Source organism: Sporothrix brasiliensis (genome assembly GCF_000820605.1).
Source record: "Sporothrix brasiliensis 5110 chromosome Unknown Cont17, whole genome shotgun sequence".
NCBI classification, from domain to species: Eukaryota; Fungi; Ascomycota; class Sordariomycetes; order Ophiostomatales; family Ophiostomataceae; genus Sporothrix; species Sporothrix brasiliensis.
In genome coordinates, this window is record NW_024467136.1 from 3,980,210 (window position 1) to 4,004,905 (window position 24,696).

The following is a 24,696-nucleotide window of genomic DNA, read 5'->3' on the forward strand; positions in this document are numbered from 1 at the left end:
TTACAACATCATCGCCAGAGTAACATAAGCTACAACTACGACAGGCAGTGCCATGGTAGCAGCAGTGAGCGCACCTGCCCCAGAGGATGGCTTCGGCGATCCAGACGCTGTGCCCGAGGCTGTCGCCGACGTCTTTTTGTCCGTGCCGGTGCCGCTCGCTGTTTCCGTCGCTCCTGAGCCAGTAGCTGTCGAAGGAATCGCTTCAGCACGTGCCGTTGCAAAACACTCGCCCAGCACCACCAGATCGTGCAGGTCGCCGGGCCCTTGCGGGAACATGGTCGCGGCCGCATACCACGCCTGAGGGCACTCGGACGCGAGCGTCAACAGCGGGGCAATGCCCGACGGCAAGAACGACGCCGCCGCGCGGCCGTACGATGTGTACTTGGACAGCACGCTCGACGGGGCGACCTTGGAGAAGTCGCACCAAAGCGAGGGCGCGGGCGAGCAGTCCGCGGCGGCGGTGGCCGGCGGGGTGGCAGCGCCACTACCACCACCGCTGCCACCACCGCTACCACTGCATGCCTGGCTCGTCAAGACCGACCCGTACGAGGTAAGAGCGCTGGCCAGGTCGTCGGACGGGGCAGCGTGCAAGAAGAAGGCGGCCAAGAGGTCGGACTGGCAGGCGATGGACAAACCGACATCGCTGATGGTGTCTTCGGTGGTGGTTGGAGCGGCCGTGGGCAAGAGCGTCGAGAGGGCGGCGGCAACGTCCGTCGCATCGGGAGCAGCGGTGACGGTGGCAGGTGTGTCGGCCGCGACGGATGCAACTGCCATGGCCAGCGACAGCAGACGTGCCGCCATCACGCCTATGCGGGTCATGGTGATGGAGATGAAAAGCTGTGGGATGGAAAGAGAAGCAAGGTAATAAGAATTAAACAAGAGAGCATGCAGTGAGTATTGGGTCTTTCGGCACAAAATGAATTAAGAAGAGCACGAAAATAAATGACTCGACTTTTAGCTTTTAGCTTCCTTATAAATAGGAGCAGAGAAAAGAACGAAGAAGGAAAGAAACAAAATAAAAAGGAATGGGATGCGGATCGTCGCCATGCACTGGACCAAGGGAAATAACTCTTGGGGAAAAGGGGCAGGAACGCGGCAGAGAAATCCGTTTCACGTCTTTATCACTTCTGCCTTCTCTCTCTTGCTGTTTCTTCTCCCCGTTCCACACGTTGCTGTTTACCCCTTGGACTCGTTGATCTGCTGTGCCGCAATATAAAAAGGCAGTGCCTGGTGCCTCCCGCGCCTGACAGGACATTGCTGGAGTTCGTGGGACGATTCCAGGGACATATAAACGTGCCGCTCGAGGCGCAGACGCAGACGCAGACGCGTCTAGGGACGGAATTGTCTGTCTATCGTCTATCAAATAAAGGATACATACAGGCTGTGCCAAGGTAAATTAATATATCCTTTATGTGCGTACATTGTACCCGGTGCGGCGGTACATAGGCCAACCCAAGACGCAGCGCATTTACCGTATGTCCTTGAATATTTTAATATTTTAAGTTTCAATTTCTCCTTAAAAATAAAGACGACGATTAAATAAGCTGTAACCATTTTAAAAGACTAATACGACGCTATTTTTATTTTTATCTCATACTTGATTCTATATCTACTACCAAGGACAATGCAATTTACTCCTCAAAGTGGTCCACGAGGTTCGGAAAGCTGCTATCCAGGAGCGCCTTGATCTCGGCTTGGCAGGACACCTTGTCGTACTGCGCCAGGTCCGGCCAATGGTGCTTCCGGTAAATCTCGCGCACCTGGGGCACGACGGCGTCCCGGTCCTTGGCGTGGAAGTACGGGTGCGTCACCCACACCTTGGTTTTGGTAATGGGCACAAACTCGAGCTTGCGGAACTGGTTCTCCAGCATCTTGAAAAAGTCGGGAATCGACCACGCCGTGCTGTCGCCGCGCCACTCGGCTTGCTCCTCGTCCTCTTCGTAGTCGTAAGGGTCGTCGCTCACGGGGCGCACCGGCCGGCCGGCCGCCACGATCTCGCCGGGACACTCGTACCACAAGACTATGCCGAGGTCGGTGTCGAGCACGATGACGTCGCTGTTCGTCCAGCTCGTCAGGCCGACGACATGGGGCGGCAGGATCTCGCTGAGGGTGGCGCCCTCTGTAAAGACCCGCACAGACTCGGCGTCCTCACGACCGTTGGCAAGGTTGGCGGCCGCCTCTTCCCAATTGGCAAACGTGGTAAAGGGCGCAATCTTGACGGTGTCTGAGCCGCCGACGCTGGACCGCTGGCGGACAAACGGCAGGTGGCGCAAGAGGTCGATGACGGTTTCGTCCTTGTCGACGCTGGCGAGGTTGTCCGCGGTGATAGACGGCCAGCCGCCTTCATCCCCATCCTTGGCAGCTGGGGGGTACAGGAAATCCGACTCATCGAGGTACATCTGAAACAGGAAGTGAAAGTAATCGCGGACCGCCTTGACGCACTCGTCCCGAGAGTACTCGATGTCGTCGAGTTCAGGCATGGCGGATGGTTGTGCCAGCAGCTGTATGGCGGCACTCTATGTTTGACAGGAAGAATGTGTGGTGGTGCGAACAAAACAGCTTCGAAAAGGCAGCTTCGGAATGTTGGGATGACAGATGACGTGAATTTGAAGACAAAAAAGGTAAATCGATAAGATGCGGACAACCGCAACGCAAGAGGAGTGCCAAGCCAGTGCAAACAGCAAAACGGCCCCGCAATAAAACGTCTCAACTGCGAGAATGAAGGCCTGAAGGGGTAGTGAGTTTGGTAGCTGGCTGCAACGAAGGACCGACAGCAAAACTGAGACCAGGAAGTTGATTCAAAATGTGAAGGGGTGAAAAGACGATGCAGAAACAGTTCCCGACTGGACCACAGACATTTGGTCTAAGCAACTGTGCGGCAGCGCGAGGGACTCTCCCGGCTAATCGGTCTGCTTTTCCCCTCGACGGAAATGACACCCTGCAAACAATTAGACGGCTGCGCCGCAAATGTGCCGCAGCATTCGTCGTTAACCGACACAGCTATGGTGTTTTGGTCTGCATGGCATTTGTACTGTCTGCTTGTGCTTGCCGACCCACGTCTGCCGTTTTGAAGGATTTCGTCATCCCTTCTCAGAGTGTGTCGTTCAATATCGGCCTGCTGCCGCTGGCCGGCCTCGCAATCTCGGATCGGGGTAGACGGCGAGGAGAGCTGGCTCGTCTGGCAGCCCTGCCTGGTCTACCTGGCTTGCATTCTGCATCTCGCACTTTGGAAGCCTGCACGTCTACTCCTGGTGTCGGCTTGATACAAGGTGTAGATTTATGGCGACGGAAAGCCGACTTGCATCGCCTCGACTTCGACTCAAAGGATCAAGGACGCACTTTCGGCCACTTTCTTCAATATCGCGATATGAGCAACGCGTCTGCTTTGCCCCGAGAGGATTGCTGCTGAATTACACGGCTGCAAGCGTTCAAGCGGCAGACATGAGGGGAACGTGTCGACACGTCGGAGAGAGGGCCGATACGATAACAGCGAACATGAAGAGAGTTAATGAGAGTAAGGAGAAGGGAAAGGGACAGAGTCAAATTAACACAAACAGAGAATAAATAGAAAGAACGATATAAATGGAGTGTGGCCTGCTGTCGTAGTCGTAGATGCGGTCCGGAGAGGAAGCTGCGATGACCAGCATCTTGTCTCGTTCTTGCCGTCTTGAGCTTCGTCACCATGCCGCCGACCAATCGCACTTCCCCAAAGCCCCTTTTAACAGGCGTAGCTGCCTTTGTCGGACGTGTGCTCCTGCCTCTCTTGTGTCTCACAGGCCAATGCCATGGCGAAGCTACCTCAACCAATGCTGCCGATTCGTCTCTGGCTTCGCTCGACCACCTCCTCGATGGCCTTGATACGCCTCCACTGAACGGAGGCTTCACCTACCTGCCAGACTTCCACGAATGCCCTCTGCCTTGCAGTGACTATGCAAATGTCTTCAGCTGGGTCCGCTACTGGACCCCTGATCAACTGCAGAGATGCAACGAACCTCTCCTGCTCCAGTTCTCCGTGGAGCAGCCGGTAGCATCCTCAGCATCATCGTCGTTCGGAGCGGGCGTGCCTATCTATGCTTGTTCTCTCTCGCCAACGGCAGCAGGCAGCTCGACTGCCAGCCCGCCACCAATCGACAACCCCAAGACATCCAACGATCTGAACAAGGACCAGTTGAGCCGTGCAGTTGCATGTGCCGCACCCAGCTCGCCCTCGTCATCCCCTAGAGGCAACATCACAGCCGTACAGAAGCTCGTGGTGTCCTCGGGCGCGTCCTGGAACGGTTCAGGGGACGGAAGTGATGTTTCTGCCATGATGAAGGGTCTGCAGTCTTTCTTTGAGGCGCAAGGCAACTGCGACGAGACTCTTGTCTTTGCGCGCCACAAGCAGACCACCATGGGCATGTACGTGGGTGCCAGCTTAGGCAAGGCAGCTACAACTGATGCTGTGCTCACATCGCTGTCGAGTCGTTTACAGACAGCCGGTGCCGCATCGCAGCCACTGGTCGCTCAACTCTGCGGAAACAGCGGCAGCAACAACCGTACAACTGAGCAAACCTTGGGAATTGCCATGGACGCCACGGGGGACTTGTCCATTGTGCAGCAGGCCGTTGCAGCATGGTCCAAAGGAAACTGCGTCTCATCTCTGGGTAGCAGTTTGCAACAGGACGCATCTCCTGTCGAGGCACATGTGGTCGACCTTTCACCAACACCTCCACGTATTAACAACACATTAGCTGTGAGCCGCCGTTTTCTCGGATCTCGCTATCTTCGCGGCCGCAGTGCCGACGACGCGGCCGTCAGCGCGGCCACTCCGACGCCGCCCGTCAAGAACTCGGACGGAACGTGCGCATCGTACGTCATCCAGAAGACCGACACCTGCTCCAAGTTGGCTACACAGTATGGCATCAATGTCACCGACATTGAAAAGTGGAACGCCAACAAGACGTGGGCCTGGACGGACTGTGCGGGCATGATGTACGGGAACAATATGTGTCTCAGCGAGGGCAGGCCCCCCTTGCCACCTCCGCAGCAGGGCGTCGAGTGCGGGCCGACGTTGCCCGGCACCACGCTGCCGACGAACAAGTCCGTGTCCATGGCTGACCTCAATCCGTGCCCGCTCAATGCCTGCTGCAGCAACTGGGGCTTTTGCGGTGTGTTCCCGCAGCACTGCGACATCCATAAAGCGCCCGGGAGCGACAGTCCCGGTGCCAAGGACAAGAAGTTCCAGAACACGTGCATCTCCAACTGCAATCGGGACATCAAGCAGAACTCGGGCCCGCCGGATACCCAGATGCGCGTCGGCTACTACGAGGCCTTTGGCATGGACCGACCCTGTCTGAACCTCAAGGCGAAGAACGCCAATGTCGGCGGTGTGTACACACACATCCACTGGGCATTTGCGGCCATTGATCCGACCACGCTCAAGCCGGTGATCAACGACACCGACAAGCAGTGGGCCGACTTCAAGGCTCTGCAGGACGTGAAGCGCATTGTGTCGTTTGGTGGCTGGTCCTTTTCGACCGACGCCGCGACGTTCGAGGTGATGCGCAAGGCCATCCTGGAGAACCGCGACACGTTTGCGGCCAACGTGCTCAGGTTTGTCAATGACGAAGGCCTTGACGGCGCCGACTTCGACTGGGAATATCCTGCCGCGCCAGATATTTTTGCCGGAGGCCAGCCGATCGGACAAAAGGGCGATGGTCTCGGGTATCTCAAGTTTTTGATCACCATGAAGCAGAAGCTGGGCAAAGACAAGTCGCTGTCGATCGCGGCGCCGGCATCCTTTTGGTACCTCAAGCCGTTCCCCATCGACCGCATCAGCAGTGCCATCGATTACATTGTCTACATGACCTACGATCTGCACGGCCAGTGGGATTATGGCAACGCAAACTCTTTCGACTCGTGCACATCGGGCAAGTGCATCCGTAGTCACGGTGAGTAGCCCCTGAAAATGCAAAACATGTCAACAACGGAAACCGGAGCATAAAAATCAAAAACTGACAAAACAGTCAATTTGACCGAGACCAAGAACTCCCTGTCCATCAGTAAGTCTTACAGTTTTCTCATTTTCCTTTTTTTCATTTTCCTTTTTTCATTAACAGTATTCAGTCACAAAGGCAGGCGTGGCCAACAACAAGGTCGTCGTCGGCGAAGCTAGCTATGGTCGCTCATTCCATATGGCCGAGCCTCTCTGCTGGGGCCCATTGTGCGAATTCACTGGATCACGCAACCAGTCGGATGCCACGCCCGGCCGCTGCACGCAGACGGCTGGGTACATTGCCAACGCCGAGATCAATGAGCTTATCCGCCAGGGCGCACAGTCAATTTATGACGGCTCGTCGGATACCGATGTTGTCCTTTACAATGGCGACTACGTTGCCTACATGACGCCCACTACACAGGACCGCCGCCGCGACACCTGGAAGGGCCTCAACTTTGCCGGCACGGTCAACTGGGCCGTCGACCTGCAGGCCTTCACCGCGGACGACATGGACAACGCCTCGGGCGATCGCGGCAAGCCCGGGTCGGAGGGCTGCATTGCCGGTGATGACCTAACAGTCGACACGGGCGACCTGTGCCAATTTACTTGTGACCTAGGCTTCTGCCCCGAGTCGCTGTGCTACTGCACGGAGCGCGGCATCTTAGATCCGCTGCCGGCCGTCAAGAACGGCTCTGCCAATGATGTCGTCATCGCCTGGAATGAGCAGGGGATTGACATCAACAAGATGTGCAAATTTGCCTGCACGTACGGCTACTGCCCGGATGACGTGTGCACTACACCTTTGGAGACCATGGTCGAGGATGACAGTGACGATACGCCCCCAGAGGCTAATCCGGACGACGACCCACGCGTTGCCAATGCCAACAAGTGCCTGATTTACGAGAACGGCGACCACGACGACAGTGTCGCTCCCTGCAAGATCTACTGCAAACCGCAGCTGGACGCAGCAGCGGCAGCTGGACGGACGAGCAACTACGGCTGCGTGGGTTTCTGGCCACTAAACGAACCCATCCCTTGGCAAACAATCTCAGGCTTGCCCTGTCGTGTGGCCGGCGGCACATGCAGCTGCGATAACTACTTGGTCAACGAAATTGCCACGACTGTACTCGAAGCCCTGCCCATAATTGCAGAGGTAAGAACCGTCTTCCCCTTTTCGAATGTAACGTCGTCGTTAACAAATCAAAGATTGGCTGCTATTTGATCATGTCGACTCTCAAACTTGTTGTCGACATTGGTTCCAACATCTTTACCGGCGGTGCATTGTCGGCAGGTTTGAGTACGTTGCAGTACAAATTTTCCCTTTTGATATTTGACGCTTCCAACTAACACACCTAGACGCTGTGACGACCGCTGCGCAGATCGTCAACTATGTGTATCCAAATGACCAAGACCCGCAGGGAGCGTTTGACTGGTGGCTGAGTCCCTGCGGCAACACGGACCTTGTGCCTGACGACATCAAGAAGGCCTTTGGCATTCTCAGTGATGTGGCTGACACAGTCACCGGCTTCAAGGGCCCCAAGAACATTCCCAAGGGAAGCGGCCGTCACGGTGACGATGGCAACCCCGAAGACCAGTCCAAGCCGCGACCGACGTCCAACGAACCCAAGCCAACCAGCAAACCTACTGACAAGCCGACCGGAAAACCCACAGACAAACCAACGGGCAAGCCGACCGACAAGCCCACGGCTTGCCCGGTGCCGACGAAAAAGGTGCGCCGGGGTATGGGTATAGGTGCGGGGCATGGTGGTGTGCCGCAAACGACGACGCGACCGGATGGCGCCGTCGAGACGCTCTGGCCGCGTGGTGAGGCCGGGATAATGACGGCAGACCAACACGGCGAGTACGAGTCGTACGACAGCGAATACTACGTGGATGAGGTCGACTCGATCAATGCCTCTTGCAAGAACAACAAGGCCAAAAAGTGCAAGATCCCCAAGGGCAAAGATGTGCAACGACTCGGCGCCGGAAAGAACACGCTGCGCAAGCTGTCGTGCGTCAACAACGTCGTCAAAACACAGGAGATGATTGTCACATCTCTTGTCTATGCGGCGGCCGCCACGAGCAGCGTGGTTGCCAGGAAGTGCGAGGCGGCCTGGACCCAGGCCTGCTACCATTATAGGTCGGTTATCCGCGAGAATCCGCAGTACGCGACCCTGACCTGCCCCCAGGAGGCGGCGAGCACCAAGCACCGACAGGACGCCGAGGCCACCAAAGTCTGGAGCGACCAGCACAAGGGCAAAGGATGGCTTGACTCGCAGCACCGCCAGTGGCCCAAATGCGACCGCGACGAGTACCCGCCCGCGTACCTGCTGAACGACGCCGACCCGGCGTTTGTTAATAGCGGCCACAACCGCAACGGCCAGCTGGTACGTTTCGTCCCCGGCACGCAGAATCAGCGCGCCGGCGGCATGTGGAAGGGCGTCTGCTTCAACGGCCCCGTCAAGGAGCTGTCGGACCGCGAATTCCAGGACCGCGTCGCGCGCTCGCCGCACACCAACGTCATCCACGACACGAACCTGGTGCAAACGGAGGCGGCCATTACCGTCGACCAGCGGCCCGAGTTTACGATTAACAGCTGGGGTCCGCCATCGTCGCCCGACGACGGGCTGGGCTCAAACCCGTGCTGGCCGAGTGCGATTGCGCCGCAGGACCCCGGCTTTGCGCTGTTGACGTACGACAAGTACTACGACACGCACCCAATGCCGTACAACTACCTGGCTGCATATGTTCCGCCGGCCGCGCCGCAGCCTACATAGCATGGAGTTGCTAGAGTACTTTGATCTGAATTTGGAGGATATTTTTGACTACGCTGCCGCTCTCGTTTGAATAAACTATTTGGTGTTTCGACCACATTTCAATATGTTGTTCCTAAAGCTGTCATGGCTAACTGCCTAATTCCGCCACTTACACTGGAAATGTCGCGTGCGTTCCCCGCTATGGGTCGGGATGCGGGTAAACGTTCCAGCCAACAGAGGAGCCAATTTGCCGAAGATCGGCGAAAAGCGCCGCCTGCCGCTTGCTGGGATGACGGGGAACCTGCCCCTAGCACCAGGTACTCCAGGCCTTCAATGCATGCGGCTTCGGCATATGCAAACGGCTTTATCATCGCCGCATGGGAACCCGCCAACATCGAATAACGACGGTTTCTTTTAACCCGACGTTGAAAAAAAAAAGACTTCTCTACCTCACTTTGCCTTATCTTACCTCGACTTACCTCGACTACTACTTCAATCGACATCACCACTTTGACACCGCTCCCAACATGCGTCTTCCCTACGCTGCCAACCCGCCCAAGTTTGCCGACGCGGCCTCCAACGCCATTGTCGAGCGCATCGCCGCCCGCCGCGCGCCCCGGCCCCTGCAGCCCTTGGACCTGGCCCTGCTGCACGCGCCCCCCGTTGCCGACGGCTGGAACTCGTTTCTGGGCGCCATCCGCACCAAGACCGACAGCGTCCCCGCCGACCTGCGCGAGCTCGCCATCAGCCGCGTCGCCGCCGTCAACCGCGCGTGGTACGAATGGGGCCACCATGCGCCGCTGGCGACGGCGGCGGGCGTGCCCGAGGCCGGCCTGCAAGTGGCCCTTGACGAGAAGCCGTATGCCCTCGACGACCAGTCTGCGGTGGCGAGCGGGTCGTTGACGGCCAAGCAGTGGGCGGTGCTGGTGTACACGGACGAGATGACGCGCAAGGTCGAGGTGGCGGACGGGACGTTTGCGCATCTGCGGACCCTCTTTGAGGAGCGGCAGATTGTGGAGCTGACGGCCGTGGTGGCAGCGTACAACTGCGTGAGCCGGTTCTTGGTTGCGCTGGATGGTCGGTTTCCCACTCCCTCCGCTCCCCCAAAACGTTATGTATTTGTGTACGGCGTACAATCACGACGTTGACTAACAAAACAGTTGGTGAGAGAAACGGTACGGGGCCAGATGCTGGTCACTAAATGACATGACGATCGCAAACGAAGATGAATGAAGATGATGCGAAGAACCGATTCAACGGAGTAAGTAGTATAGTTTTCGTTATTTACAAGGGAACCATATGGTCGACCCATGAGCCAAATACAATTACAATGAGTTTTGGATGTGAGCCTGTGAAGTATTTCAGGATCACGACCACGGTATGTAGATCAACAGTGTGCATGTTGAATATATAAACGTAAGTGCAGGTGAAATGGTCAACGTTGTGAATGGAATAAAATGTAAAAGGGGTATCTTTATATGTGCAAAACGACCTTAGTCCGTCAAGAGCCATACAGGGATGAATAAGCAAGACCAAGAAAAAGAGAAGAGGTAGCAAGAGCCGTCTCTAGGAACAGAAGAGACAAGAAACGTAAATGTGAAGTGAACCGGGAAATACCAAAATTCGCCCGACCGCCGAACCACCAGATGACAATCGCAATCCGCAAGTTGAAACCGCTGCCAGAAAGAGCCAAGCATGACCCGCCAAATAAATTACCAAATAAAGTGTAAAAGAGCAAAAGGTGGAGAGAAAGATGAAAGTGACAAGACGAGCGCAACAACGGTCAATGTGAGCAGCCAATGTGAGCGACAGACCATTCAAACGACGAACCGATCTCCGCACTTCGTCCCGTGTTTGCCACACCACTCCAACTCCCGCCCGCTAGGTAACGTCCCGTGTGACGTCGTATAGGTCCAGGGCAGGAACATGTGTGCATTGGTGTGAAATGTGCAACCCGCTCGAAAAACGGGGAGGAGCAGTCCTACATCGCCATGCGCCGCAATATGCCGGGCCGCGGTATATAATAGTTGGGTTTTTGTTGAGCGCAGTCTTGATTGGCGGATTTTGTTGAAATCGCATCGTAAACGGATTGTCGTCATTTCAAGGAATGGTAGATGGAAAAAATGTAAAAGAAAAAGAAAAAGTATTAAACGCAAAATGCTCGTATGGATGGTGCTGGTCGCATGAAGCCATTGATAGCAGGAGAACCCCTAAAGTAAAAAGCCAAAACGCCGTGATGTTGTGTTTGATCGTTAAGATGTTATATGTGGTGGTTTTCGTATGTTTCTTGGCGCCATGAAAAAGATCTTCGTATGGACAATAAAGAAAATATAATAAAATATGGAGTCGTTGTTCTTTTCGTCTCTCGTTTTCATTAATTAAGACAAGTAAGGTGTGGTCGTCGACGTGGGTCGTGCCAAAAGTTGAATGTCGAAGAAGGCGTGAAGCGTAAAGGTTACAGCATTATGATAGAGAAAAGGGGCGTTAAGCGAGAGATGTAAGGGGGAACCGGCCAAGCGCATCCACCTGTCGTTGTCACCGACGGGCCATGGACATTTCAATGGATGTGTGGCGCTTGTGAAGCAAAGGTGACCGCTGCAGCTCTTGTACGACCCCTATCCAGCCAGCGCGGTGGTTGTGTTCGGGAGTAGCGTCGGGCGGACGGATGCCGAGTGTGGTGACGCGCCGTGATGGTGGTTTGCGCCGCGGGCTGTCAAACTCGGCATCGGCACTGGCATTCGCATTGGGCGTCGCCGGTGGTGAAGGTTCTTGTAAGGGCGACTCGGACTGCTGTTGGATGCTACGCAAGAAAGGATGGGGGTGGCCAAAGCCTGGCGAGCCTGGCGAGCCCGGCATGCTGGCGGGCGACAAGGGATAGTAGACGTCGTCAGTGTCGCCGGCCGCGACGGCGGCGGCAGCGGCGGCGGCAATGGAGGCGGCAACGATGGAGGCGGCCGTCTTGGTCGGCGCTGAAGGGGAGGAGGGCATGGAAGGAGTGGCGCTGATGAGTGGGCTGTTGGCGGCAGAGCTGCTCGAGCTGCTGCACGAAGAGTCGTCGCTGCCGCTACCGCTGCCGCTGCCGCTGGGGCTGTGACTGCTGGTGGTCCGGCTGCCGTTCGATATGTTGCGGGTGGTCCGTGCGAGAGTGCTCCGGGCGGTTGTGGCCGTGGCCGCATTGGCCGCATTCGTGGTGGCAATCTCGGCGCTTTTCTCGGCGCTCTTCTCGACACGCTCGGCGGCGGCCGTGGCCGTGGCAGCGACGATGCTCATATAGACGACCAAGAAGCGCATCCTCAGCAGGTCGAGGCGGCGCAGGCGCTCTTCGAGATGGGTGCGCTTGGATGCCCAAAGGACGCGCGCCGAGGTCCTGAGGCGTGGTGACGGGCAGGATTGGATGGGGTCGATCGGCGGTCGTCTCGAGTCGGTTGACGCCGTCGTTCGTCTCCGCTCTGAGCCACGAGGGAGGCTGGGGTTCAGGTGGACGTCGAGATCCTTTTCGGGGTAGTCAAGGCCGCTGTCCAATTCTCGCCGCAAGACCAGAACATTGTTGAGGTCTTCCCGCAAGTCGTCGCCGGCGCGCTGAATCTCACCAAGCAATCGCCCGAGGCGGATCTTGTCGTCGCGGCGGGAGACCTTGGCAACGTCGCGGTCGTAGCTCTCGTTCTCGTGCAGCGACGAGTCGGCGGAGTCCAGCAGGGCAGCAATCTCGCGGGGGGCGGCCCGGTAGGCGGCGCCGTAGCGGGCGACGATCTGGCCGACGACGACGAGCGACAAGAAAAGAGCGGTCAGCACCAGTACCAGCGTCCACTGGCGCATGGCCGAGTCGGACGACATGGTGATGGTGCTGCTGGAGGGGAAAGGGCGGGCGGGAGACGATGCAGCGGCCGGAAGAAGCCAGACTTTGGCGCTGGGGTTGGGGTTGTATGAATAGGGTGTTGTTGTGGTGGTGCAAAAATAGGTCTTGTCCGAAAAGAGGCTGTCGATGTCCATAGAATTGTTGGGAGTGGCAGGCGGGAAGGCAATTGGTACGAAACGAGGTGAAGTAAATACGGCAGAAAGGGCGGTCGGGTCCTTCCCTATTCACGATATGCGATTGTATGTACTCCGTACAACACAAAACGGTAAAACGGGTAGGCACGACCTGGGAAACGCCAGAAAGGGAACGAAGGGGAAAGACAGGAGAAAGAAAAAGGACAAGAAAAGGAAGAGAGAAAAGGGAAAGGCAAGGTGGGAGGGCAGGAGCGAACGATGCAGGCGGGTGCATATGCGCTTCTGCAGGAAGGAGGGGGGTGTTGATTTTGTACAAGACTGGGAGCGACTAGCCCGGTTTGGCGCTGTAAAGGTGATGGGGAGGCAAAAATAGGAAGGCACGCGAGGGACAAGAGAGAAAGAGCGAAAAGGGAAGGAGACACCAAGGCACGCTACAGACGTGACAGGCTCAGATGACGACAACGCACTGGGCGGGAGCGGCGGATAGGCCCGGCGAAAGGGTTCTATTTCGTTGCGCTATTCAAACTGTTGGAGCGCTTGACACGACAGGCGACGGGGAACAGACGACAATTCCAGGCATCCGAATACGACACCACTTACGACGTATGACGATGTGAGTTTGGAGTATGGCAAATATCGAACGCCTCGGGACGTCGGTGTAAGCAGGGAGGCGAAAGCGGCTGGGAGGCGAGTGAATTTCTCTTGTTTCTCGATTCCTTTTTTTTTTGTCCCCTTCCTGTTCCTGTTTTGCGGTCTCTTTTTGAAATAAGCAGCTCGCGTCACAAGTCCCCGCCACCGGGGCCTGGTTACCTGCCAGCAGAACTCGAGTATCGCAGACACGGCGAGATGGCCCAGGGGTGTCTCAAACACACTGCGAGTTTGCGGGCCATCGTACAGGTTAATTACTGGTCACGGAGAATTATTTCATAGGATGGCGTTCCGCTCACGAGCGCACCCGACCCTGCGAGGTTGTCTGCGCGTGTTGGCCAGTGAGAAAACGCGTCCACATTCGACAAATGGGCTTCTCTTTTGTGCACATCCGGTCGCCAACTGGCCACTCTCTTCATGGCTGGTTCCTGTAAACTGTCCTCTCACGGCCCTCCCGTCTTCGGGCGTCCTGTCTCCCCTTTTGGTCTTTCTGGTTGACGAGCCTCTCCACCACGTCCACTCCACACGACTGATTGGCTGTGACGCTGGCTGCAGGTTTGCGACCAGGGCAAGGACCATGCAAATCCCCGCTGCTTTCAGGTGGACAGCAAATCCAACAGGCCAGTCAGAATGGGGTCGATAGGGGGACCGATGGACTGCAGGACGATGGCGGGGGGTAACTTGTTGAGAAGTATCTTGTATGTCTCGCGGAGGGCGTTTGTCTGCATCGAATCTCTTGTCTCTGTCGCGGGTGGGCTCTCTTGTCTTAGCTGCATGAGATCGTTGCTGAGACCGCTGCTGAACCCGTCCTTGACATGGTTCAATCTTCTCCGCAGCGACAGCGTGTGCTTACAGCGTTCTCTGTGTCCTGTGCATTCATTTCTGCTTGTCTTGGGACGCGGGCCGCTGTTTTTGTTGGGCCGCCGTGCGTCCCTGCATGAACGAGAGCCACGAAAGACTGAAAGAACAGGGCCGAAGCCAAGATAAAGTCGTACACTAGAGAGGTACGAGACGCGCCTGTCACGATGCACAATGCACGAACCCAATATGAAGAAATCCCATTGTCAAAGTCAGGGCAATTGGAAGATTACGTCGATCGCATCCGACAGCTACATGTTGATATCCTTTTTCTCATGCTTCGTGTTTGCGGTCATTGCTTACGAGTACGGCGCATATTGGCTGCTCAGACGCCCGGCTCGTACAACACATTGTTCGTCTGACCTGCTGTCGTCTGGCCTTGACATAAGTTCCTGCCCTCCCAACTCCTAGTAGATCGCCAGAGGTACATTTCGTAGTGGTCATTCGCCCGTCTCTTTTGTTTGAGCTTCGTATCCGATAGTGCTTCTACTTCCCTTCTCCGGCCCGCTTGCTTCTAGTGCCCGTCCCACACAGAAATGCCTACTTGCCCGCTCCCCTTGCCTCGTCCCTTGCAGGCAGCATCCTACAGTCCCCGAAATCTGTCCGCTGCAGTGCGGCCGCACAGCAGATCATCCATCTAACCGACAGCGACAGAGTGGTGGACAGTCAGTACGGCTCATGCGCGCGCGGCAGGTTCTGACATTAAAATGGGAGCGAAATCACCACAACAAAAAAAAAAAAGGCTGTTGACTGCGCCCCCATATTACGCCCGTACGTGGAAGCTCTCTTGGTATGGTCTTACGTGCCTGCTACTATTGCAGTGTCACGAGCGGACCATTAGCGGGCGCTGAACGCCATGTGGAGTGGGGTTCGCGGTATTCCAGTTAGAGACGATCTGACCCAGCGCTATCTACAGTTGATATGGTCTGTATAAAAAAAAAGCTAAACCCCACCTTTGCAACAAGAGCTCAAAAGACCGACGGCATAATACTGAGCGCATTCACAGCAAAGACTACAGGATTGAAATCGATCCGGCTTGATCGATCACAAATGACATTGGCCAATCTCGAGTCTACTGCGACCTCGACCTCTCCTCCCATTGCTCCCACACAATGACGGCCACCGAGCAGCCGCCAGCACAGCAGGCGCCCGCCTTTCCCCTGCCGCGCATCTTGACCTACCAATCTTCCTCCTCGTCCTCCCCCTCGTCACCACCTCCCACCCTCGTTGCCCAGGGTGCCGAGGCCCGTGTCTACCGCACGACCTACTTGGAGCCCGACCGCCCCTGCGCCCTCAAGTACCGTCCGCCCAAACCATACCGGCACCCCGTTCTGGACGCCCGTCTGACCCGCCAGCGGATCCTGGCCGAGGCGCGCATTCTGCACAAGTGCCGCCGCGAGGGCGTACCCGTGCCGGCGCTGTATGCGGTGGATGTCGAGGAGGACGGCGCAGACGGGCGGACGAATGGAGGGAGTCTGTTGACGGAGTGGATCGAGGGCGGGCCGGTGCGGGCGCGGCTGAATGCGTGGTTGGCGACCAAGCCTGTGCCGTCCGCCGACACAGGCGCGGATACGAACACCGTCGTCGGCGGGGAGGAGGACCTCGCGCAGCTCCGCGCGGACCCGTCGCTGCAGGCCCTCCTCCGGCGAATGGGCACGGCCGTGGGCAGTCTGCACCGCGTGGGCGTTGTGCATGGTGATTTGACGACGAGCAACCTGATGCTGCGGACGGTCGATGCGAGTGCGGCGGGCGACACCAGTGGGACGACCGACGGCGCGACGGCACCGTCGCTGGACGGGGACATCGTGATGATCGATTTCGGCCTGGCGAGCCAGAGCTCGTCGGATGAGGACCGGGCGGTGGACCTGTACGTGCTGGAGCGGGCGTTTGGGAGCACGCACCCGCGGGCGGAGGCGCTGTTTGAGGAGGTGATCAAGGCGTACGGCCGAGCGTTTAAGCAGTCTGGGCCGGTGCTGCGGAAACTGGAGGACGTGCGGATGCGAGGGCGGAAGCGAAGCATGCTTGGGTGATCTGGCTATCGAGCAAGTGTGGACATATAACCATTTACACGAAGACGGACTGGACGGCGTTTGGGACACCGGACTGCTTTTGCATGTATTCATACTTTTTAATTCATGGACACATATTGTATATGCCTGTCAATGGATGGATGGCTTGTCCATTATCCAAAATATACGGTGGTAATGAAATATCAAAAAAAAAGTTATGCAGATTTAGAAAAGACGAAGCAAACGCTAGAACCGCCATTAGCGACGCACGAGACGTCCATAGGGAGAGCAAAACAAGACAAGACAGAAGAAACGCGACCGCCATGAGAACAAAGCAAGGGAGAAATAAAAAAAGCCAGAGGTAAGAGTGCCAGATCGTGCGGGGAGTCACACGAAAGAGTCAAGGCCGTTTACTCATCGTGCAGGAGCGCGCCAGCAAAGTAGCCCTTGTTCTCAATCACACCACGGTCGCGCACAACGGCCGTGTACTTGACGACCCACAACGGCGTGAGGTCGCCGCGCAGGGCGTCCGTGGGCGCCGCCGTATTGGTGGCAGCATCGCCCTCGTCAGCCAGGACGCCCGCACCCCGGGGACCCAGCAGCTCCCGCAGCGTCCCTGGTGGCAGCACATCCGTGCAGTCTGTGTGCACCAGCAGCTCGATCCCCTTGGCCTTGGCCAGCGCCGCCAGCGGCGGCGGCACGTTGCAGCAGTTGTGGACGTTGATCTGGTCGACCGACGGCGGCACGCCCACACGGGCGACAAACCGCTCGAGCTTCGTGCTGCCAAACTCGGCCACGCCCAGCCGGCGCACTTTGCCGGCCTTGAACAGCGTCTCGGCCGAGGCGGCCCATGTGGCGGCTTCGGCGTCGTCGTCGCCCTGGGTGGCGTTGATCTTGTCGGCCGCCCACTCGCAGTCGCCCTCAAAGGACATGCCGGGGAACGACAAGATCAGCAGGTCGACGCTGGCGACGCCGAGCTCGCGGAACACGAGCGCCAGGGCCTCGTCGACATACTGCGCGCGGGAGGTGACGTCGACCGAGGCCGCGCCAGGCAGGAAGAACAGCTTGACGGTGGTGTTGTACTGCGCCGCCTCTTCCTGGAGGCCACCGCTGCTGCTGCCCGTGCTGCCGCCGCTCGTGATGCTGCTGCCCTCGGCGTCCGCCGTTGTTGTGAGCGTGGTGGCCGACTCGCCGGCGGGTGGGTAGTCGATGCGCGGGATGTACAGCGTGGTGTCCTCGCGCTGTGTCCAGGCGGCCAGTGGCGGGCGCCGCTGGCCGCAGCCGTGTCCATGTGTGCTGCTCACGCCGTTGACGCCATGGACGCCGTTGACGCCGTTGACATGGACTCCATTCGTTTGTGCTGTTCCGTTTGCGTTGCCGGTTACGTCGCCGTTTGCATGGCCCTTTGCATGTCCTGCCGAGGCTGTTGCACTCCATATCGCATGGCCGTTTATGCCATTCGTGCCGGTTGCGGCGTCCGCCAGACCACCGTTGCGGGCATTGTACGCCGCCTCCTCTCGGCTCTCCTGCTGCGCAGTCTGGAAATTGCTGCGCAGGGAACTGGTCAACTCAAGGTTGGACCGGAACGCGCCCGGCGTGCGAACAATCGATGGGCCGCCAGAGACGATGTTGCTGTATTTCAAATCATTAGCCCCACGCACCACCATAAAAGCCGAAAGAGGCAAGACGACAAAAAACCTGCACGTCCATGCAGCACGGACTTATGCGAGGAGTATGTGGATGGAACCGAGGTGCACTGTCTAGGGCCTGTCTCATCTGACAGATGCAACAATACGCCGAGACGACGAGAGACGAGAGACAAGACGACGAAAAACACGACCAGAAAACGCAAGAACGAACAAACAACAACTCACCTCGTCGAAAGAATGAGCTTCGTCATGGTGCCGGCGCAAGAGGGCCGCGAGGGTCCTGGCCGTGAGCCGTGATCGGTGCTTCGGGGAAAATCGCAGGGTTTCGTAGCGTTCGGTGGGGGTTGCGTAGAGTTTCCAGATGGCCGGGTTGGAACTGGGAAGGCGTGCAAGAGTAAGATGACCGGCTCCTTCCGTGGGCGCGCAGGTGAGAAAATAGGAAAGAACAATTGGGGAACCATCCAAAATATTATGGGAAGGAAAGAAGCAGCAGCGAACAAGATGGAGAAAGAAGAAACGAAAAAAAGAAGAAAAAAAAAACAGAGAACGGAAAGAGCGAACTAGTCGTTCCGCAACGGAGTCCTGTCAAAGTCTTCGTCGTCACAGAGGAGATATGTCGGCAAATCAAATGGTTTGCCTTTGCATAGGAAGCACACCAATGGAACGGGCGAGGGCCGACGAAAAAAGCACACTGAAAATTTATCAGGAAGCGGAAGCCACCCAAGTCCAGCACACTAGTGATCGGAGTCGGGGGACAGGACGAGAGTCTAAAGCCGCATGTGGCATGGATTCATGGCGAGAGGAGTAAAAAAAGACTGAAAGGCAAACCAGAGGGGGAAAATAGCGCCCGGCGGGCACAAACAAGCGATACACGAGTGCAAATTAGTAATGGCCGAACCGCCTGCGAGTCATGGAGCCGGTAGCGAGAACAATTCTGTCCGACTGCCCCGACAAAGTGCCCTTGTTCGGAGGAACGGGACGACACCGAACGACCAGTATTCGTGAAACAGACAGTAGGGAAGGAAGAATACGAATGCGAGGGCAAATGCGGAGATGGAGAGCGATGAATGTGGAAGGCTGCCTTCGAGATGTCTTGCATCGTCGGTTGCCCATCGGCTTATATAGTAATCAATACTGATACAGTGGTCGGCGTTCCCTATGCCCTTGTCTATTTTGTCATTCTTGTCCCCTGTACGATGGCCTTCGTTTCGCTCCTTCCTCCCACGCTTCACGCTCGGCCGCCTTCCTGCCTTGGATGCATCCCACGCGGACTGATTGGGGGTTGCTGGCTGCGGGCAGCTGGCCGAATCAGGAAAGTGCGGCATCAGCGGTTATTGCGTAGCCGTAGTTGCCAGTGCCTGTGATTCTGCCTCTGCGATGCTTTGGTGGACAGTTTAAGTTTACGCTGCACGGGCCGTATAAAGCACATTCCGGGGTGCTAGACGACAACACCCTCGTTACCGACCACCAGTGACTTCGTTGTAAATGACTGTAGAGGCCATCTCCAGAGTAAGAAACATACATACGACATTTGTGCAAGTCATATCGTTGACGACGTAAAGCGATGTTCGAGGGTCGCCCCCACGAGGCTTTGGGTGTTGTCATCCGTTCTTCCTCTTTAGGCAGTTTGCCCCTCCCTTTACGTGCTGTAACCCCGCTGTGCCACCACGCTCCAGAGAACGACACCCTCGCTAGAAATTTGCAATACAGCCCTGGAAGGGAAAGCGCAAGGCGTGCCACATGCCAGCACCAGTCCACCCCACTTCTGCTTCCTATTGGCGGGTGCCTTGTTCGCTGACTGGTCGAGCTTCTGGAACTGGCCCCGCTGCCCCGAAAGGTGCCATGCCTCGAAAATATCTGTCCCCTGACGACACCTCCTTTACCCACGCATCGCGCGACACCGCTACATCGCCATCCCGAACCCGCGCGTCGCCGTCCCGACGATTCCACAACCCCGACCGCATCCCCGAATCTGCGTCCCTCCATTTCATCCGTCCGACTACACCGACCTTCCCTGCCTTCTCCATGGCAATCAAGTAAGGGCTCGAAATTCCCCCCTTTATTTGGTGCCTAGCTACCTGCTCGCGTGGATCGCCAACCTTGCTGACCGCCTCACCCGTGTAGCTACCTCATCCTGCTCTCACGGCAGGGCAAAGTGGTAAGCCGGCCTCCATGGACCTCTGACGCTGTCAGGCGCCTTCGTCGTGCCCTCTTGCCTCTGCTAACAGCACCCAGCGCCTGGCCAAGTGGTTCACCACCCTCTCGCCCAAAGAGAAGGCCAAGATCGTCAAGGACGTCACCCAGCTCGTCCTCGCCCGTCGCACACGCATGTGCAACTTTTTGGAGTACAAGAGTGCGTTCTCCCGGCTCCCTCGAGTGGTGACGTCTCCCGGTGCTAACAGCAGACAGACACGAAAATCGTATACCGCCGCTACGCCTCCCTCTTCTTCATCGCCGGCTGCTCCTCCGACGACAACGAGCTGATCACTCTTGAGATCATCCATCGCTACGTCGAGCAGATGGACAAGTACTACGGCAACGTGTGCGAGCTCGACATTATTTTCTCCTTCACCAAGGCCTACTACATTCTGGACGAGCTGTTGCTCGCCGGCGAGCTGCAGGAGAGCAGCAAAAAGAACGTCTTGCGGTGTATCGGGCAGCAAGACTCGCTTGAAGATATGGAGGTACGATGCATGTCCCTTTGTGTGCCGTGTTTTGTTTTATGTGTTTCCCTGGTTTGCCCTCCTGCTTGCTCTCCCAACGCGCGCCACTCGCTCTGGCCCCCCCCTTGACCCTCGTCTCCACACCAGTTCCAGCTGACCCGTACCCTTTTCAATGCTTTCAGGTCGAGGAAGAAGTCACCAAGATCATGTAGACGCAGAGACACATGGTGTTCCTAGACGGAACGATTGTTGCTGCTCTTGTCAGCCATTGCACAGTTACACTGTGGCTCGCCCCCATGCCGTCTGCTTCTGATCTGTCGTTCCCTCTTCCAACCCACATGCTCTCAAACATCTTCTTCTGCCCCCCCTACACCGTGACTAACAATGGCCGCTTTCGGGCCGGGTGTGTTCGCAGGAGGTTGAGGAAGTCCAAAGGGTGCTTAAGGCCGCCGGATACCTATGAGCAAGCCGAGCCGTGCAGACATGCGGCACATATCGAGAAGACACAAGACAGAAGTCGAGACAGACGAGGCTAGAAAGACCGAATACGACGTCGGACACGGACACTTTATCCCGCAACAACCGCAGAACATACCCGTCCAGGGATCGCACCGCATCGATACCATACACATTGACACAACGGCCGACTTGGATCGACAAGAAGCAACGAGAACTGAAGAAAACATGGCGTTAAAAGGATGGCACTGCTCGTACATGAGCACGGCATATGAAGGTGCACTGGGTTTTTTGCTTTATGGCTTTGCAACATTTTTGTATCTTTTGTTTGGCTCGTTAGCGAATCCGTATTTCATTTCTTGTCCAGGCGGCCCTGGAAGTCGAAGCAGCAGCAGCCCCGCATGCCTCAGAACCCATCTTATGACGTCGAAAGACAACACATGGAAGTTGACAGGAAGACAAAGGCTGCTGCAAGGCTGATACAGAGTAGCAAATATGCCAGCCAAGGCCAAACGCGGCTGTTGATATGACCCAAACCAAAAGAAAGTTGAACATCACCAAGCGCTTCCAGCAACTGCACATTGCATTGCGTCTTGGAATCTAGCCCCTCTTGACACGCGAAGCACGGCAAAGTATGCAGACTGATCTTCCACACCAAAACCACCTCGGGCGCGTTCGGGACCAAGCCTCCCCAAGTCACTGGCTCTATGCCACCGAGACCGCGTCGTCTTGATGCTAACGCTCGTGGTTAGTTGACGCTATCCCATTCGTTATCTACAGCGAGCTGTGTGCTGTGATTGGCAGGCTACGCACTGTGGGTAAAATAGTTAGGCAGTCGTTGGTGTGATGTATCTCTGTCGCAAAGATACATGCTATAACTACATCTCTAAGTGTAGAATATATGTATCATATACCTCCAGGTACTTGCTCGTTGGCTTTGTTCTCTCCATCGGTCAGGTGGTGACCATCCGCCAAGCACAGTTCGCAGGCACGACTCAGCATCCGGAGACAGCAGCTCATGCACACTGTCTGACTGTGTCAAGGCGTCGTCTGATGTAATGCCTCTCCTTTGCCTAGTCCTACTCATATTCGTGATTCTACACGTTGGGGCTCTCTACTGTCCGACAAGCGTTCTTGCTTCCTTTCCCGCTTCACATCGACCGTCCCTAACGCCACATACCCATCGCGCCTTCCACGTTGTCGCATTCGTTCAAGTCGCTCACTTCCCCATTCGCCTCGTCAACACATTCCTTCCTTTCTCGGAGCTGGAATCCCCTCACTCCTTTCACTGCAAGTCACACATCACACTTCCACCGGTCGCCTTGTCAGAGGTACAGTATTACCTCACTCCTCTTTGCGCCAGAGACGAATTCCAGCAAACGACGCCTCCACACACCTCCACGTGAACGTGCCTCTCGTTCAAAACCCAGACTGCCAGACCTGCGCTACCGCTCCCCACGTCGCGCCTCACAAAGCCCGCCAACCACGAGTAGCGCCTTCCCGGAACGACACGATAAACAGGGAAAGCCGGGTTCGCTTTGTGTCTCCTGTCTCTTGCCGGGGAAGCCACGAGCGTCCTATAATTCCGACTCGCTCCTTCTTTCGCAAATCGACCCGTCTCTTCGCTTTTTGTGTCTTACGCGCCTCTCTCTCCTTTTTTCGTCTTTTCTTCCAACGCTCCCTACTTGCAACACTACGCGACATCGACGTCGTTCACGTCGCCATTGCCAGTCGCATCCCTCCGTCTCGGCTGTTCCACTCTCCACCACTCTCTCCCTACTCGCCGCAGAGGTGGAGAGACCCTCTCTTTCATTTCCACACAGCGCCAAACGCACGTCATCGGATCGCCAATCACACACGGGCGGTCTCAAGATTCACACGCAATCCAGAACCAGACTGCCCAGCAGACCAGAGATTACGAGAAACAGCGCAATTGTCCAAAGACCTGCGCCGTCACAACCGACTGCCTGCGCAGGCATCGTTTGCAACGTCTCGACGATCGGCCTTTCGCCCTCATCCCAACTCCTACAAACCGGCCCATCTTCGCTACAGACCGACCCACGCACTACCCACCACGATGAAGGTTTGTCCTCCATTATCGGTTACCTGGCGGGCTCTGGCTCTCTTTGGCGTCAATGACGTAGTTGCATCGTTGCGACGTCCCCTGCTCCGGTTCACGACGGCTAATCCCCGCGCTCCCCCCCGCGCGCTCTCTCTCTAGTTCATACCGCTTCGCGATTTCGACATTGTCACCAGCGCGCTCAACTTTGACACGCCCGACTGCCATGTCACCGGCGGCTGCGATCTCTACACCACAAAAGCCGCCGGCTCCGACAAGAAACTCTACAAAGACATTGACAAGTCCCTCGAGTCGCAACATGCCGCCCTCCTCAAACTCGGCGCCAGCCTGAGCCCGCCGCACCGCGAGGAAATGGCCGCCAGCCAGATGCTGTCGCGGTCCAGTCCCTTTGGCAACCTCGCCGAGATCTCGAGCCGCCGCACGTTCGCCTACCTCATCGCCACCCTCAACGCCTCCCACCCTGACTACGACTTCTCTCATGTCCTGCGGCCGGCCGACTTCCGCCGCGAGCGCAACCTGCGAAAAGTCATGAGCCTGATTGACAGCACGCTGAGCAACGTGCGGCCCAGCTCGCTGGTGCTGGACAGCGGGCTGGGCTCGTCCATGGGCGGCGCGTCGGCGGGGTCGATGCCCTCGGCGGCCGCGGCGTCCGCGTCCCCGCTCTGGGGCCCCCAGATGTGGGCGCTCATCAACAAGGAGATGCACCTCCAGGACTGCACCGTCTTTTCGTACCAGCCGGACAACAACCCCTTTGACGAGGAGGACGGCGCCATCTGGACCATGCACTACTTCTTCTTCAGCAAAGCCCTGAAGCGCGTCGCCTACATGTACGTCCGCGGCGTGCCGCTCCTGTCACACAGCCCCCTGCTGCTGCCGCGCCACCCCCAGCGCCGCCTGTCGCACCAGCACCACCACTCGTCCATTGCCATTGCCGGCGCACGCGCACGGTGGGCCCACCGGCGCGGCAGCCGCAGCAGCCGGCTGTCGAGCAGCGCCGCCGACCAGGGACCATCGGGCGGCGCTGGCGCGTTTTCGACGTCGGCCTCCAAACGGCCGAGCCTCTCGCTCCAGAACTCGGCTGTGTCGGCTGCGTCGGCGGCGTCGGCCGACGCCAGCGGCGCCAACAAGCGTGCGCGCTACTGGCTGGGCGACCAGTACGCCGACCGGCTCGTCTCGTCCCCGCCGGGCGATGTGGTCGAAGACGACGACGACGACATGGACGAGGTGCTGCTGTGGCGGCCGGACGACGACAGCGACATGGACGACTACGGCCAAAGCCGAATCGGCGGTGATGGCGGGTTTGCGGACGACGACGACGACATTAGTATACTGGACAGCGATATGGAGGAGGACGAAGAAGAGGAAGACGAGGAGGAGGAAGAGGAGGAGGGTGAGAGCTCCAAGAAGAACCGGAGCAGTAGTAACGACAGCCAAGCGCGGAAACACTCTGGCCGGGCCATGAGCGAGGAGATTGCCGGCCGGATGGACATGGAGTGATGGGGGAGGCTGCTGTTTTTTTTCTTTTTTTCTTTTTGGTCTTCCTTTTCCTTGTTTTCCTGTTTCCTGTCCAGCATTTGCATTTTGTTTTATGGGTCGGTTGCTTGCTACAT

At 57.1% G+C, this 24,696-nt stretch overlaps 9 protein-coding genes across 9 annotated transcripts; 5 read left to right on the forward strand and 4 right to left on the reverse strand.

Moving 5' to 3' along the window:
* Positions 1-819, reverse strand: SPBR_03158 (uncharacterized protein; the record flags this gene model as incomplete). The annotated part of the gene is made up of 1 exon (XM_040761461.1): positions 1-819. The coding sequence occupies one exon, from the start codon at positions 817-819 to the stop codon at positions 1-3; it is 819 nt and encodes a 272-aa protein (XP_040621126.1).
* Positions 820-1,631: 812 nt separating this feature from the next.
* On the reverse strand, positions 1,632-2,480 carry SPBR_03141 (uncharacterized protein; the record flags this gene model as incomplete). The annotated part of the gene is made up of 1 exon (XM_040761444.1): positions 1,632-2,480. The coding sequence occupies one exon, from the start codon at positions 2,478-2,480 to the stop codon at positions 1,632-1,634; it is 849 nt and encodes a 282-aa protein (XP_040621127.1).
* A 1,202-nt stretch (positions 2,481-3,682) lies between these two features.
* Positions 3,683-8,754, forward strand: SPBR_02181 (uncharacterized protein; the record flags this gene model as incomplete). The annotated part of the gene is made up of 5 exons (XM_040760484.1): positions 3,683-5,930; positions 6,006-6,041; positions 6,106-6,980; positions 7,184-7,274; positions 7,334-8,754. 5 exons carry the CDS (start codon positions 3,683-3,685, stop codon positions 8,752-8,754), a joined length of 4,671 nt encoding a protein of 1,556 aa, XP_040621128.1.
* A 506-nt stretch (positions 8,755-9,260) lies between these two features.
* SPBR_03236 (uncharacterized protein) lies at positions 9,261-9,938 on the forward strand (the record flags this gene model as incomplete). The annotated part of the gene is made up of 2 exons (XM_040761539.1): positions 9,261-9,782; positions 9,921-9,938. 2 exons carry the CDS (start codon positions 9,261-9,263, stop codon positions 9,936-9,938), a joined length of 540 nt encoding a protein of 179 aa, XP_040621129.1.
* Positions 9,939-11,268: 1,330 nt separating this feature from the next.
* On the reverse strand, positions 11,269-12,567 carry SPBR_02858 (uncharacterized protein; the record flags this gene model as incomplete). Its single annotated transcript, XM_040761161.1, has 1 exon — positions 11,269-12,567. The coding sequence occupies one exon, from the start codon at positions 12,565-12,567 to the stop codon at positions 11,269-11,271; it is 1,299 nt and encodes a 432-aa protein (XP_040621130.1).
* Positions 12,568-15,341: 2,774 nt separating this feature from the next.
* SPBR_03101 (TP53 regulating kinase) lies at positions 15,342-16,259 on the forward strand (the record flags this gene model as incomplete). Its single annotated transcript, XM_040761404.1, has 1 exon — positions 15,342-16,259. The coding sequence occupies one exon, from the start codon at positions 15,342-15,344 to the stop codon at positions 16,257-16,259; it is 918 nt and encodes a 305-aa protein (XP_040621131.1).
* A 389-nt stretch (positions 16,260-16,648) lies between these two features.
* Positions 16,649-18,138, reverse strand: SPBR_02763 (glutamate--cysteine ligase regulatory subunit; the record flags this gene model as incomplete). The annotated part of the gene is made up of 2 exons (XM_040761066.1): positions 16,649-17,870; positions 18,113-18,138. 2 exons carry the CDS (start codon positions 18,136-18,138, stop codon positions 16,649-16,651), a joined length of 1,248 nt encoding a protein of 415 aa, XP_040621132.1.
* A 1,591-nt stretch (positions 18,139-19,729) lies between these two features.
* SPBR_03022 (AP-1 complex subunit sigma-1) lies at positions 19,730-20,762 on the forward strand (the record flags this gene model as incomplete). Its single annotated transcript, XM_040761325.1, has 5 exons — positions 19,730-19,923; positions 20,012-20,045; positions 20,123-20,240; positions 20,297-20,571; positions 20,733-20,762. 5 exons carry the CDS (start codon positions 19,730-19,732, stop codon positions 20,760-20,762), a joined length of 651 nt encoding a protein of 216 aa, XP_040621133.1.
* A 2,321-nt stretch (positions 20,763-23,083) lies between these two features.
* SPBR_02754 (uncharacterized protein) lies at positions 23,084-24,583 on the forward strand (the record flags this gene model as incomplete). The annotated part of the gene is made up of 2 exons (XM_040761057.1): positions 23,084-23,089; positions 23,228-24,583. The coding sequence occupies 2 exons, from the start codon at positions 23,084-23,086 to the stop codon at positions 24,581-24,583; spliced, it is 1,362 nt and encodes a 453-aa protein (XP_040621134.1).
* Positions 24,584-24,696: the final 113 nt, after the last annotated feature.